This window comes from Pipistrellus hanaki (genome assembly GCF_964339955.1).
Source record: "Pipistrellus hanaki genome assembly, chromosome: 13".
NCBI lineage: Eukaryota > Metazoa > Chordata > Mammalia > Chiroptera > Vespertilionidae > Pipistrellus > Pipistrellus hanaki.
Genome location: NC_140515.1, coordinates 9,262,162 through 9,276,104, shown reverse-complemented (window position 1 = coordinate 9,276,104; position 13,943 = coordinate 9,262,162). Strand labels below are relative to the sequence as shown.

At 50.7% G+C, this 13,943-nt stretch overlaps 1 protein-coding gene across 8 annotated transcripts in view; it reads left to right on the top strand.

Annotated features, from left to right (window-relative positions):
* Nucleotides 1–2,325: 2,325 nt before the first annotated feature.
* Nucleotides 2,326–13,943, top strand: part of MITF (melanocyte inducing transcription factor) — a 215,938-nt gene continuing 204,320 nt past the window's right edge. For 2 of the 8 annotated variants that reach the window (XM_084902861.1, XM_084902859.1), the window contains exon 1: nucleotides 2,338–2,604. In XM_084902861.1, the coding sequence (XP_084758987.1) occupies nucleotides 2,501–2,604 (104 nt within the window). In that variant the 5' untranslated portion in view covers nucleotides 2,338–2,500. Of the gene's footprint in view, nucleotides 2,605–13,943 lie in introns of all 8 variants that reach the window. The other 6 variants (XM_084902866.1, XM_084902860.1, XM_084902862.1 and 3 more) reach the window with 6 other exon arrangements.

Below are 13,943 nucleotides of genomic sequence, written 5' to 3'. Positions count from 1 at the left end.
AACAGTGGAACAATCAGAACAACCAAACAACAGGTCGCTATGATGTGTGCTAACCACCAGAGGGCATGTGGGTAACATAGTGGGCATTGGCAGAGGCAGGATGGTGGAACAGGTGAACAGGGGTGCCAGACCAAGGCGAGGCACCGGTCACTGTCATAGGGAGAGCCTCTGGTGGTTAGTGAAATTCTTTGCTCCTGTGCATTGTGGTCCTGCCTGGCGCTTGTGCCTGCTGCCAGTGCTGGCCCCACTTGCACCCACAGCTGATGCTGGTCCTGATTGCTCGACACCATCAGTGGGTACCAGCCTTGGATGCTGGCCCTGATTGCCCCTGAGGGCTTATTTACCTCCCTCTGCTCCTGAGGGGTAATCAGGGGCAGCAGATGCCACTGGCACCCACTGCTGGTGCCAGTCCCAATCACTCTGCATCATCAGCAGGAGGAAGCAGCTGTGGTGGGAGCAGACAAGGGACCTGGGGCCTTGGTGGGAGGGGCTGGGCAGGGACTTGGAGGATGGAGCCGAGACCTGTCCCATGCCTACCACAGCCTCAGGGCCCACAGTTCCTTTCAAGGTGCACAAATTCGTGCTCTGGACCCCTACATAGCATTTCTAGTCCATAGAGCTGAAATGACTGTAATCCCCCTAAGTCATTGTGAAATTCAAGACTGCCCCATCCCATTTCAAGCACCTACAGCTGAAAATTTAAGTTGAATGTTCTCTTGTGTGTTACCTTTCTGCTTCCTTCTGGCAGAAAGTGATATCCTCAACTCTTTTTTTTTTTTTTTTTTTTTTTTTTTTTTTTTTTTTTTTTTTTTTTTTTTTTAGATGTATATTTTATTGATTTTCTACAGAGAGGAAGGGAGAGGGATAGAAAGCCAAAAACATCGACGAGAGAGAAACACCCAGAAGCAGCCTCCTGCACACCCCCCACCGGGGATGTGCCTGCAACCAATGTACATGCCCTTGACTGGAATCGAACCTGGAACCTTTCAGTCCGCAGACTGATGCTCTATCCACTGAGCCATACCAGTTTCGGCATATCCTCAACTCTTAAGGTCGGTCTTTCCTGATGTAAAATTAAAATGTTTCACCGTGAGGCAGAACGGGCAACTCCTGGAAGATGCCCGCTAATTAGTCTAGCCTCCTTGGGGTTTTCTCCTGAAACGATCATTTAGTTTATTAACTCTGAAAGGAGAAACTCACAGATCAAATGCTAGTGTGAAAAGAGTAGATTCACTATTCAATAAATAAAAGAATGGCCATTGAGCAGCATTTTTGTAGATCACAAATCACTCTCCCTTGCTTTTGACCTTGCAACATCTTCCGAAACGCGTTTGCCAATCTCCTCTTTTACAGATGAGGAAATGAGGCTTCTAGGAACCCAGTGACATGCCCAAGATTACACAGGGCTTTGGAGAAGGACTCCAGGTCTTAACTTTCGATGCCATGGACTCTGTGCTGGCTCCCGGGCGCCTCAAGGCACTTTTAGAAACACTTTTATTGCTGAGCGCATTGCTCAGAGAAGGAAGACGTCCTGCTGGAAGTAATCAGTGAAGGCTGGAAGCAAAGGCAGTGGCAGCCCAGCCTGTTTGTCAGTTACCTAAACCGGTGCGGGAAGCTCGGCGGGGTGACACTTTTACAGTTTACTGCCCCGCAACCTCACTCCTGAAATGTTAGGACAGTCTCCTCTGGACGCCCAGGCGGCTGGGAGATGAAAGACAGCCAGGGAGGACGCTGTTTTGTTCTCTGCGCCTTTTTAAATGAAGGGGACCAGGGGACGCCGCTTTAGTCAGAAGTGAGATTGGACGAGGGGAGCTGGATGACAGTCCTGCAAAGCTCGGCTGATTGTGGCGAGGACTCACAGGAACCCCTGGACAGCAAGGTTTTCCTCCCCAAGCGGAGGCCAGTCGCCCCGCTCCGCCAGCCCGCGGGCCAGTGCGTTTGCCGCAGCGGCGCTGGAAGCAAACAGGCTGCTGGGCATCCTTTTCGGTTAAGGCAGGCTGAGGGCTAAAACTTTCTAGTGCCAAACCCTTCGCTGTTGTTTTTTTTAGTTTGTTTCAAATAAGGACTTGGTGTTCCCTCTCAGACCTCTGAGCTGCGAGGAGGGGTGACGGTCGGAGAGCCGGCTGGGTCCGTCCTAATTAATATTTAATGGGCAGGTCTGTACCCTTGAGGCGAGAGGGAGCCGCTGACATTGACAGGGATCCCGAACCGGAGCTGCCCGGCGGGGTCCGGCTGGCGGCCTCTGCCCCGCGGGCCGCTGGGAGTTGTAGTTCCCGTGGGCCCCGCGGCCCCCGCGAGCCGGAGAGGCCCCGCCCGGCCGAACTACAAGCCCCGGCGGCACGGGCGGCGGCCCCTCCCCGGCGAGTGCGAACCCCCGGCGCCGGGCGGCCGCGCGGGCGGCGGCGGGCAGAGCGGGCGCTGCGGGCGCGGACCCAGGCCCGCCTCCTCCCCTCGCCCGGCTCGGCGCTCGCCCGGGCGCCGCGGGGACGGAGCCGCAGCCATGCAGTCCGAGTCGGGCATCGTGCCGGATTTCGAAGTTGGGGAGGAGTTTCATGAAGAACCCAAAACCTATTACGAACTCAAAAGTCAGCCGCTGAAGAGCAGGTGAGGGGCCGCGGCTCGGCGCGGAGGGCGGGCGCCCGGCCGGGACAAGGACCCCGCGCCCTTGCCGCGCCCGCCGGGGGCTGCGCCGCGCCGGGGACCGGGGCCGGGGGCTGCGGCCGAGGCGCTCGGCGGGCACGGGCGGCGGGGGCTCCGGGCCGGTCCCTCCGGGCGGCCGGCGGCGGAGGGCGAGGGCGGAGCGGCCGGGCCGCTGCGGGCGGGGAGGGGGCCGCGGCAGGTGAGCCCTTCCTGGGGCGCGGGCGGCGGGGCTCGGAGACCGCGGGTCGCGGGCGGGACCCCGGGGGAGCGGGGCGGGCGCGTGGCCTCTGGAGCCGCCGCTCCGGGCGCCGCCGCCCAGGTGCGCTCCCGCCCCGCCTCTCACCTGCGGCGGTGCGGGGCGGGTCTCCGTGCGGCCCAGCCCGCGGGCCGCACACCCCGAGGCCCGGCTCCCGGGGGGCGGGAGGGCTGGGGGGTTGGGGGCCCCGCGCGGCGGCCGGCGTCCCCCTGGCCAGGCGGAACTTTGGGAGCGGAGCGGAGCCGGGTCCGCCGTGCACACCTGGTGCCCGCGCCGCACTCCCGCCCGCGTTCTGCCGGAGGGCGGGTCCCCCTTCCGCTCCGGGCCGCCCCCGGCGCGTGCGGTGTCCGGAGAGGAGGGGGTCAGGGCGGTGGGGGCGGAGGGTCCCGCCCTCCCAGCTGAGGGTGAGGCAGGCGGTGTAGCGGGGCGCCCGTGCCCCTCGCCGCAGGGGGTGGGGCTGGCAGGGCCAGGAGCCCAGCATCCTGGGAGATGGAGGAAGGGAGCGAGTCAGGGGCCCTGGGCCCGCCCCTGGGTGCAGGGGGCCGGCCGGGCACGGGGCTGAGGGCTCGGCAGCCCCGGACGGAATCCTTCAAGTTGGGGAAGAAAGTCCGAGGCCAGCACCCCGCTGGCCGCCGCGGCCGCCGCCTCGCAGATGCCCGCGGAGATGGTTAGATGCCTGAAACCGGCCCGTGGTTGGCGATCCCTCCTCATAATGGCTGTCTTGTGTGCGAGACGGATTGTGTGTGTTGGGGGTTGGGAGTTTGGGTGATATTGTGCAAAGGGTATTGTTGGTTATGCTCATCGGGGCTGTGTGCGCTCCCTGAAGGGACCAGTGTGGTACGGAGCAGCCTCTGCTGCTGCTGCTGTGAGCAAACGCTCCCTGGCCAGAATGAGGGACAGTGAGTGTGTGTGCGTGTGTGTGCATGTGTGTGCGTGTGTGTGTGTGTGTGTGGGGGGGGGGTCCTCAAAGAAATGAATTAACCGGACTGTTTGGAACATTTCTGATGGTAGCTGATACATAATTAAAGGAGTTTGAGAGAGTGAAGAAAATACCATCTGGAAAACCCACATGAGTGCCACGGAGCTCCTGCCGGTTCTCGCTCAGTCAGTTGCTTGCCAGGTGAAGGAGCGTGCTGGGGAGCTGGCGGGCACGTGCCAGGCGCCTGTGGGATGGGAAGAAATGGCTGCACATCCAAGCTGGAAGCAGGTGGGGGACAGCACCTGGGTGGAGAGCAAAGCTAAATCTAAAAAGTTGTCAAACTGTCTGTGGAACAGACACATGCTCTTTGAAAGAAAGCAGTTAAATAAAATCTGTTAATAAACATATGAGGCTGGCAGAATTTCCCTATACTGTTTTTCGTCGGTGTCTGCGGGATTGTCATCAGCATCTGCTGTGTGTCTCTAAAGGGACCACACATTGTGCGGGGCCTCCTCGTGGCTCTTTGACGTGTTCCATGGGCACCTCCCTCTAAGTATGGATTGGGAGAAGTTGAAGTGAACGGTCAGGACTGCTGTAGCTGTTTGTCTCTCCCATCTCAGGAGTGTGTGTTAGGGTTGAAAACACATCCAGAATCTGTCCACTTCCCTTCAACTCCTCTGCTACCACTTGGGTTCAAGCCCCCGGCTGTCCTCCCCGGGCTTATTGCAGTCATCTCTTACCTGGTCTGCCTTCCACCCTTACCCACTTTCATGGGGGTTCAACCCAGCAGCTATGCTGTTCCTGTTAAAACGGATTCTCAGCCCAGGGGTGATTTTGCCTCTCAGTCGATTAGCAATGGCTGGAAACATTTCTGGTCACCACAGCAGAGGGAATCATGCTGCCTCTGCTAAGCAGCCTGCCTCCGTTCTACAGGGCACAAGGGAACAGTTATTTGGCCCCCGATTGTCACCACCGAGGCTGAGAAACCCTATGTTAAAACTGTCACATCATGTCGTACCCTCCTCACAAAACCTCCAGTGGCTCCTAGTTTTACTAAAACTCCAGAGCCGGGGGGCCTGCACGGTCAGGCTGCCTTCAGCTCTGCCTTGTTTCCTTCTGCCACTCCAGGCTCCCTCTGCTCCAGCCAGGCTGGTCTCCTGTTCCTGGAAAAGACCCCGCCTCCTCAGGGCCTTTCAGTGGTTCCTGCTGGTCCCCTGGCCTGGACTGCCCTTTGCCAGAAAGCCATGGGGCTCCCTCTCCCTTTATAATTAATTAATTAGTTAATTAATTAATTTGTTGTTACTCCTACCTGAGGATATTTTTTCCATTGCTTTTTTATTTTCTATTTTTTTAATGTATTTTCATTGATTTAGAGAGGAAGAGAGATACTAGAAATATGATGAGAGAGAATCATCCATCAGCTGCCTCCTACACACTCCACATGAGGATGGAGCCTGCAACCCAGACATGTGCCTTGACCAGGAATCAAACCATGACCTCCTGGTTCATAGGTGGAGGCTTGACCACTGAGCCAGGCTGGCCTGGCTCCATTGTTTTTTCAGGGAGAGTGGGAGGGAGAGAGAAAGTGGGGGAGAGAGGAGCAACATTGATGTGAGAGAGCCACACTGACTGGGCTGGTCACCTTCTACAGGCACTCTAACTGACCCAGGATGGGCAGTGAACCTGCAACCCAGGTACATGCCCTTGACTGGAAATCAAACCCATGACTCTTTGGAGTATGGTCCGATGGTCTAACCACTGAGCACACCAGCCAGGGCTCCAAGTCTCCCTTTAAATGCCATTCATCAAGCCTACCTTGACCACACTATTATTTATAATTGCTAATCTTGCAAACTCCCATCTTCCTTGCCCTGCTTTGTTTTTCCATGTTATTTATAACACATTCTACAATTTTCTGATATGATGTGTTTATGGTTTTCCACACTCAACTGCAGGCTCCAAGGGAGCAGGGCTTTCTGTCTCTTCCTTGTTTACTGTCGTGCCCCAGAGTCAAGGACTGAGTTTCTCAACCTTGCACCATTGACATTTTGAACTGGGTGATTCCTGGCTGTGGGGGCAGGGTGCCTGAGCATCGCCTGGTGGTTAGCAGCGTGTCCCGCCTCTGCCACTAGAGGCCAGATGAATCCCTTCCCCACTTGTGACAACCGGAAATGTCTCCAGACATCGCCAAGTGTCCGTGAGGGGCAGAGTCACACCTGTTTTGGAACTACTGGCCTAGAACAACGCCTGGCACAATGAATGTTTGGTTTTTGTTTTAGCATTCAACATTGCATTCCTTTCAAGACAGATACCGCCAGGGCCTCTCCGAAGAGGCATTTAGGCAAGTGTGTCATGAAGAAGGACACGTGTCTTCCTTAGCCAGACTGCCTGCCTTCAGGGAGGTGGAGCCGGGGGTGTAGGTGATGGCAACTGCATCTTGTTCTGCTCCCTGGCACAGCTGTGCCGTAGGAAACCACGTGCCACGAGCAGAGCGAAGGTTCTAAGGAAGCCTGACGAGCAGTTTGGTTCCCCGGCAGGTTTGAAGCCTCTGTGTGTGGTGGGAATGCGCTCTGAATGGTGGTGGCAGAGGAAAAGTGCCAATGTCGTGGGTGAGCCTAGAAGCCACACACCAGCAGTCAGGTCAGGCTGCTGAATGCACTTCTAGGAGCCGGGAAACTGTCGGTCTTCGGGACCTGAAGAAAACATTTAAAAATATGTAGCATCTTCGGGCTCACGTTTCTTCAGTTTGGTTCACTCAGTCCTGTGGGCTTGTAGTGGCTGGTGTAGGTTTTCTTGGGCAGACTTCAAAATGGACTTAATCTAATTTCAGTTGTTTTCTCTTCTCAGATTTTTAGTGATATTTCAGATAACTTCCTACAAATTAGAAATGAGTTTTCAATGGGACAGGATATAGTCTGGTTCCTAAATGCTGGCTCATCGGTGTGTGAAGTTTTCACAGGTTGGTGGTGCAGCGTTACCCGCAGTCACGTGAACATGCTCGGTATAAGGCCACTGCCACTTCATGGACTCATTCTCAGGTATTCCCTCCTGTCTTCCTGTTAAAAAAGCCTTTTATTTCATGAAGTGATTAGAGGCCCGATGCAGGAAATTCGTGCAAGAGTAGGCCTTCCTTCCCCTGGCTGATGGCACCAGCTTCCCTCTGGCACCTGGAACCCAGACTTTCCTTGCAGCCGCGGCTTCATTCTGGAAGGTCTTCTGGTTTAATTAGCGTATTACACTTTTATTATTATAGATAGCCATTCTAGGAAAAACAAAACTGTCAGTATTTTATTGGTTTCTGAGAGTTTCCTTGATTTGTGTGGTCTGGTCTATAGGGACCCAGTAGCATGAGGGCTACCAGCATTGTCTGCATCGCTATCTGTCCCTAACTGGCTGAGTGACCTTTGGCAGGCTCGCTAACTTCTGACTTCAGTTGCCTCCTCAGTCTTCAGAACATTAAATGAGGAAAAGTATTAACATGGAGGCTGGTACATAGGAAGTGCTCAGTTGACAGATGTAGTTCTTGTTATTTTATTCCTTAGCTGTGAGACCTGACATTCCAGAAAGTGTTTGCATTTGTTGACTTTGGCTTTTTTCTCTAAAGCCAGTGTTATACAGCAAAACTATTCCAATTTTAATAAATTCTTCTTTGCTTTCATCCTAATGAGGCGTTCAGACAAATTTTTTAATTTTATATTTTTATTCCAATCTGCAATGGTTTCTTTAAGGTAATTTAAGAAAAGCTGTTGTGGCATCAGCACATACATAAAAATTCATAGTCAATGGGTACCTATTGAGTTCTAGTGCAAATCAATACCAATAATGGTAGCTAACATTTATTGAGCTTATACCAGCCCCTGCTCCAAGTGCTTTTTTAAAAAAATTTTTTATTTATTTATTTTTTTTACAGAGAGGAAGAGAGAGGGATAGAGAGTTAGAAACATCAATGAGAGAGAAACATTGACCAGCTGCCTCTTGCACACCCCCTCCCGGGGATGTGCCTGCAACCAATGTACATGCTCTTGACCAGAATCGAACCTGGGACCTTTCAGTCCACAGACCGACGCTCTACCACTGAGCCAAACCGGTTTTGGCAAAACTAATGACATTTTAATTATAATTGTAAAAACAAGTAACGCTTATATAGTGCTTGCCAGGAATAATCCTGAATATTTTACTTATATTAACTCAGATAATCTTCACTTCAACCTTGGGCATATATATTTTTATCACTCTCATTTTACAAAGAAGGAAACAGAGGCATAGCAAGTCGATGGACCTGCTTCAGTGAGAGGCCACCTGGCTGTAGCCCAGGCTCTTGTCCATGACTCTGTTTCATATCAAGGGCTCTGTGTGTGACTGTGGGAAAGGTGCGTCATGCCGTGCCTTCTCCAAAACTCCCCTTGTGGGTGGGGAGAGGAGGTATGGATTCAGCTCAGCATACGAGCAAGAGTGTCATCTCCTCCGGCTGGCCACAGCATTGTGTATTTAATAGAGGAACAGAAATTGGGGGCAGTTTTGTTAATAGGGGTATTTGAGTTTGGCCTTGAAGGTCAAGCATGCTCAAACATATTTCTCTCCCACATTAGATAAAGTGTTAGATGCCTTGGAAGGCATACTCTTAAAACAGACTTTTAGGGTGTTTGGTTACCCTTTTAACTTCCAACCAGAGTGCCAACTCTTCCTCGTGGTCCACGGGCACCTGGTGGCCGAGAGGCTGGCTGGGATGCATGCGGACAGGTTCAGAGGGAACTGGCTGGAGGGCTGTGCCCTTGGCTTCGCCACTTAACTGCGATGTCTGTGTCCAACTCTTGGCGTTTCAGTTTCTTTACCTGAAGATAGGACCAGCAGATCTGTCCTCTGAGAGTTGTAGAAGTTTTAAAGTTGTGATAAGATGTGCAAAAGCGCTTTGCAGAGTGCTCAGCCCAGGCTGGAAGGTGATGACAATCCCTTCTTTTCTGTTTTGTCTCGATCACAGTTTCCCTCTGCAGAGCAATGTCCGAGCGGTGTCTGAAGCAAAATGGACAAAATTGAAGCACTTTACCTGGCAGATGTTCAGTCTTGCTTTGCAGATGACTTGTGTGGGTGATTAGTTGGGAAGCTTGATTAAAGCGGGGTTGTAAGTGTGGTTTTGAGTGTTTGCAGATTTCCTTTTCCCAAGTACTGCTATTTATAGGAAAGATGAGAGTGTATGTATGTATGTGAGTGTGTTATTCCCTTTGAGTTCTGCAGTGCAGTTTGCACAGGCTGATGTTTATATCTGCTCCAGTTGTGCAAGCAGTGGAAAATATCCTTTTTTTAGAACAGTCACGTGCTTACTGTCAGGAATAGAACCTCAGTGTAAAAAAAAGTATCTTGGGACAAATCAAAGTTACTAAATTTCTCTCTCTAACTGCTTTGTTTCAGAACTAGCAGCATTAGGATAAATAATAGGAAACAAATCCTTAGTTAACATTTTTGGGGTCATTTTTCAGGGACAGTAAACAAGAGTTTCATTTGTTTTGTGTGCATGTGGTTTAAGTATAAAATATATTATGCTGTTAGGTTTGATTCATCGAAGTAAATTACAAAAATATGTTTGACTTAACTCCAAGTATGCATTATTTTGGGAAAATAATCCAGAAGATGGGTCAAAGGCAGTGAGGACAGTGAGGATGGTCACCCACACGCCTCTGACACTGTGAGGGCAGGGAGGACGGTCACCCACACGCCTCTGACACTGTGAGGTCAGAGAGGACGGTCACCCACACGCCTCTGACACTGTGAGGGCAGGGAGGACAGTTACCCACACGCCTCTGACACTGTGAGGGCAGGGAGGACAGTCACCCACACGCCTCTGACACTGAGGGCAGGGAGGTCAGTCACCCACACGCCTCTGACACTGTGAGGGCAGGGAGGTCAGTCACCCACACGCCTCTGACACTGTGAGGGCAGGGAGGACAGTCACCCACACGCCTCTGACACTGTGAGGGCAGGGAGGACGGTCACCCACACGCCTCTGACACTGAGGGCAGGGAGGACGGTCACCCACACGCCTCTGACACTGAGGGCAGGGAGGACGGTCACCCACACGCCTCTGACACTGTGAGGTCAGAGAGGACGGTCACCCACACGCCTCTGACACTGTGAGGGCAGGGAGGACAGTCACCCACACGCCTCTGACACTGTGAGGGCAGGGAGGACGGTCACCCACACGCCTCTGACACTGTGAGGGCAGGGAGGACAGTCACCCACACGCCTCTGACACTGTGAGGGCAGGGAGGACAGTCACCCACACGCCTCTGACACTGTGAGGGCAGGGAGGTCGGTCACCCACACGCCTCTGACACTGTGAGGGCAGTTTGTAGGAGGCTTTGCACGCCCACGGAAGTGTGTGCCCAGGGCCAGAATGGCCTGGCTGTACCGCTGGCAGGGCTGAGGAAGGCCCCACACCTACTCTGTTCCTGAGGAATTGGGGAGGAGGACCAGCTCCCGTGTCTCTGGGGTGGGTCTGAAACATGGCTTCCCCATTTCTTCAATACCTCTTCCCTCTGCCACCTCTCACACGTGCCCTGAGGAACGAAGAAGACACCTTAGAATGTCCATACAAGACAGCTGTCCTGAGATTGAGGCTCTTCTCTTCCGTGGCAGCATTTCTGTGCTGTCGCATGGTGGGCACTGCGCTGGGCACTGCTGGGCATCTTGCAGATGGTCGCTCACTGGCTGGTGTTGAGCTGGGGCAGGTGTGGGCTGTGGGTTCTAAGAGTGGAGACCACAGTGAGAGAAAGATCCCCAGGGAAGGACATGGAACCTTGAAGTCATGAGGATTCTGTTGACCTCCCCAGGATGGTTCTAAATCATCGCTCAATCAGTTGAAGCAGAGGCAGGACTTTGGTGTCAGCAGGACCTGTCGTTTATTCCTCTACTTTTCCTTCCCTCCCCCCTGAGCTCTTCTTACAACACTTTTAAGTGCCTCTAGCTGCCACCTCTGCTGGCCATGAGGATCAAAGGTAGAAGGAGACAGGTGAGGGTCCTGTGCATCCTGCTTCCATCTTGGAGGTGGAGACGCAGTTAATAATTAACCAGAGTTGAGTGAGATAACTTTTTTAAAGAGATTTTTTTATTTTTATTTTATTTTTTAGAGAGAGAGAAACATCAATAAGAGGGAAACATCCATTGGCTGCCTCCTACATGTTCCGCTCCCTCCTGGGGATTAAGCCCACAGCCCAGGCATGTGCCCTGACCAGGAATTGAACCAGCAACTCTTCAGTGCACAGGAAGACATCGAACCAACTGAGCCACACTGGCCAAAGCTGAGTCAGATAATTTTTGGTGCCATGAAAATTAATAGAGGAACAGAATGTTATTAATAGAGTGTGACTGGGAAAGAAGGGGGCTTTATTAGATTGGGTCATTAGGAATGAGCTCATTCATGGAGAAAGGGATTTGGAGGCAAGATCTGAATGTCTAAAATAGATGTGCAAATCTTGACACTACCACTCAGTAGCTATGGGTCTTTGGATGAGTTACCCAACCTCTCACCTCCATTCCCTCTCTTGTAAAATGGGGCAGTACTCCCTTGCAAGGCTGCTATGAAGATAAAAGGTAAGGCATGTAAAGCAGCTAACGAAGACAGCTAGGACTAGGTAAAGGCAACACTATTTTTAATCCATGGTTGGGGCTGGCAACAGTAACACCCACATTGTCAACTGTGTCTGAGTAGTGGAGAAGAAATACAGACATTAATCTTCCCTGTAAGTGTTTATAACTTAGTCTTAAGTGTTTTCCTAATGCTGAGTGACTCAGAGATTTATGCTTGTCTGGATTAAAAATGCAGATGGGTCTTGTTATTTTATTATCCTTTCTTTCCTCTAGGATCATCTTGTGTGAGTTGTTGCCTAGTTCATCTCACTGTTGGTTGATTGAGATCATTCATGTCTGAACATGATTCCCTTATGTTTGGCTTAAGAATGGTTTTTGGCTGAATTTTGAATCACTTTTTGATATAAGGAAGAGGTCCAAGTAACCTAGGATTAAACAGTAAAGCCTAAGTTCTAACTGGTTTGGCTCAGTGGATAGAGCGTCGGCCTGCAGATTCAAGGGTCTCAGGATTGATTCCGGTCAAGGGCATGTACCTTGGTTCATCCTTAGTAGAGGGTTTGCAGGATGCAACTGATCGATGTTTCTCTCTTATTGGTGCTTCTAACTCTATCCCTCTCCCTTCTTCTCTGTAAAAAAATCAATAAAATATATTTAAATTAAAAAAAGGAAAGCCTAAGATTGATTCAACAAATATACACACACACCACAAATGAATAACTTCTTAGAACTCCTGACTCCCAGTCCTGTGTGTCCGCCCTGTATCACCCTTCCTGCGTGCGCTGCTGTGAGATGTCAGTGCTGGTGCAGAAAAGGAAGAAGCCTCTCCCACACACCGCTTCAAGCTTTTATCAGCCTGGAGACCCACAGCAATGGTGTGCTTCAGTTCAGTCATTTACAAAGAATCTTCACAGCGTTTTAATTTCAGTAGCTGGGTTCTTTAGTTGAAGTACCCAGGGAGTGGTAACTTTCAAAGGGAAAAGTCCTGAGTTGTGTGGGAACAAATGTTTAAAATTCAAATCTAGTGAGTTACAGGTCTAGGGAGGGCAAGGGTAGAGTCCTAGGCTAGAAGAAAATTCTGGGTTATTGAGCAATTCTTGAGGAAGCATCTGTGGCCTTTGCCCTCCCACTCCACCCCTTCCCCAAAGTGGGATAAGTTGCTGAGTCACTCTTAACTGGCTTCCATGGGAAGAGGATTTGAGGCAGAGAAGAGCCATTTAGCCTGATGGCAGAGATCATATGTGGGATTATGAAATGACAGATAGGAATGCTATCTTGTCTTTGGTACCTTTACTGTAAATGCTCCCAAATACTAACTGGTTCTAAAAAGCATGTTTTCCCCAATATACCTTTTATTTTTATAACTGGAAATTTGAAACGTGGTGAAAGGGGAAGCATATAAAAATCCTGAAGATGGTTTTCCTATTTAATTTGGAACCTGGCACCGTCCTAATGAAGTCTACAGCAGCCCTCACAGCTGGAGACGGACACACAGATATTGTAGCGGCCCTCTCTCCATCAAAAGGACTAGCTACATTTTTTGAAGTTCTTTAGCTCTGTTGTATTACTGAACCTACATAACAGCATCATCTAAATTTAGAACATTGGCACCTCGGCCAATGGAATTCTTTGCAGTGAACTTACAATGCTTTTGGCAAAGAATGAGGATGAACATTCACATAGTATTGGCTGGTTAGGATCACTTACTGCAACGAGAAGAGAATGGCACCAACTCTGCATTATTGAAAATATTCTATTTATTTTTAAAGGAAGAGTTTACAGTAGCTTATGTAAACATAAGCAACAGGCATGATTCCTTGTTATAGTCCAAATAAAAGTTTGTCCACCTGCTGCAAAGAGGTGTGCATGGAGAGAAGCTCATGAGAGATGGGCACTGGCTAGTGGTGTATGGGGCATTGGCTATGTAGACTTTTTGGAACCTCCGCATCTTGCATAATGTAGATGGCTATTTGTCCAACTGGTCTTTGGGTAGATAAACATTAATAATGTTTTAACTAGATAAATGTTAGATATGTAAGTGCTAAATGATGGGATCCTGGAATGTGATTCTAATGATACTGATTATATACGGAAGCTTTAAATCTTTGTTGGTGCAGAGAGGAATGAGAGGGTTTGATGGACCTTCTTTGGTCATATATTATAGTCACTTAAATTTACCTGTAGGGCCTGCATGGCAAGGACAATGAATTGGGGATTCACTTTTGGAGTCAGTTATACCGTATTTCACCTTGCTGGCCTAGTGTACTCCTCTTTTTCACTTGGGTTCATGTACTTGACATCTTTCTAACCAGTCCTTGCTGGCAGCCAACTTCCCTTACCATGTATATTTCCTCTAGTGGACATTTTCACTTTGCCTACACAGTCTCCTTTTCAAACCTTGTACCACCCCCTTCCTCCATGCTCAGCTCACGTGCTTTAGGGGTAGAGAATTTGACACAGGCCAAGCCACATTTCTTCCTTGCAGGGATTAGGTTCAGTTAGGTACATGTTGGCTCATGAAAATGAATCTCAGGGTTTTGCTCAGGTGCT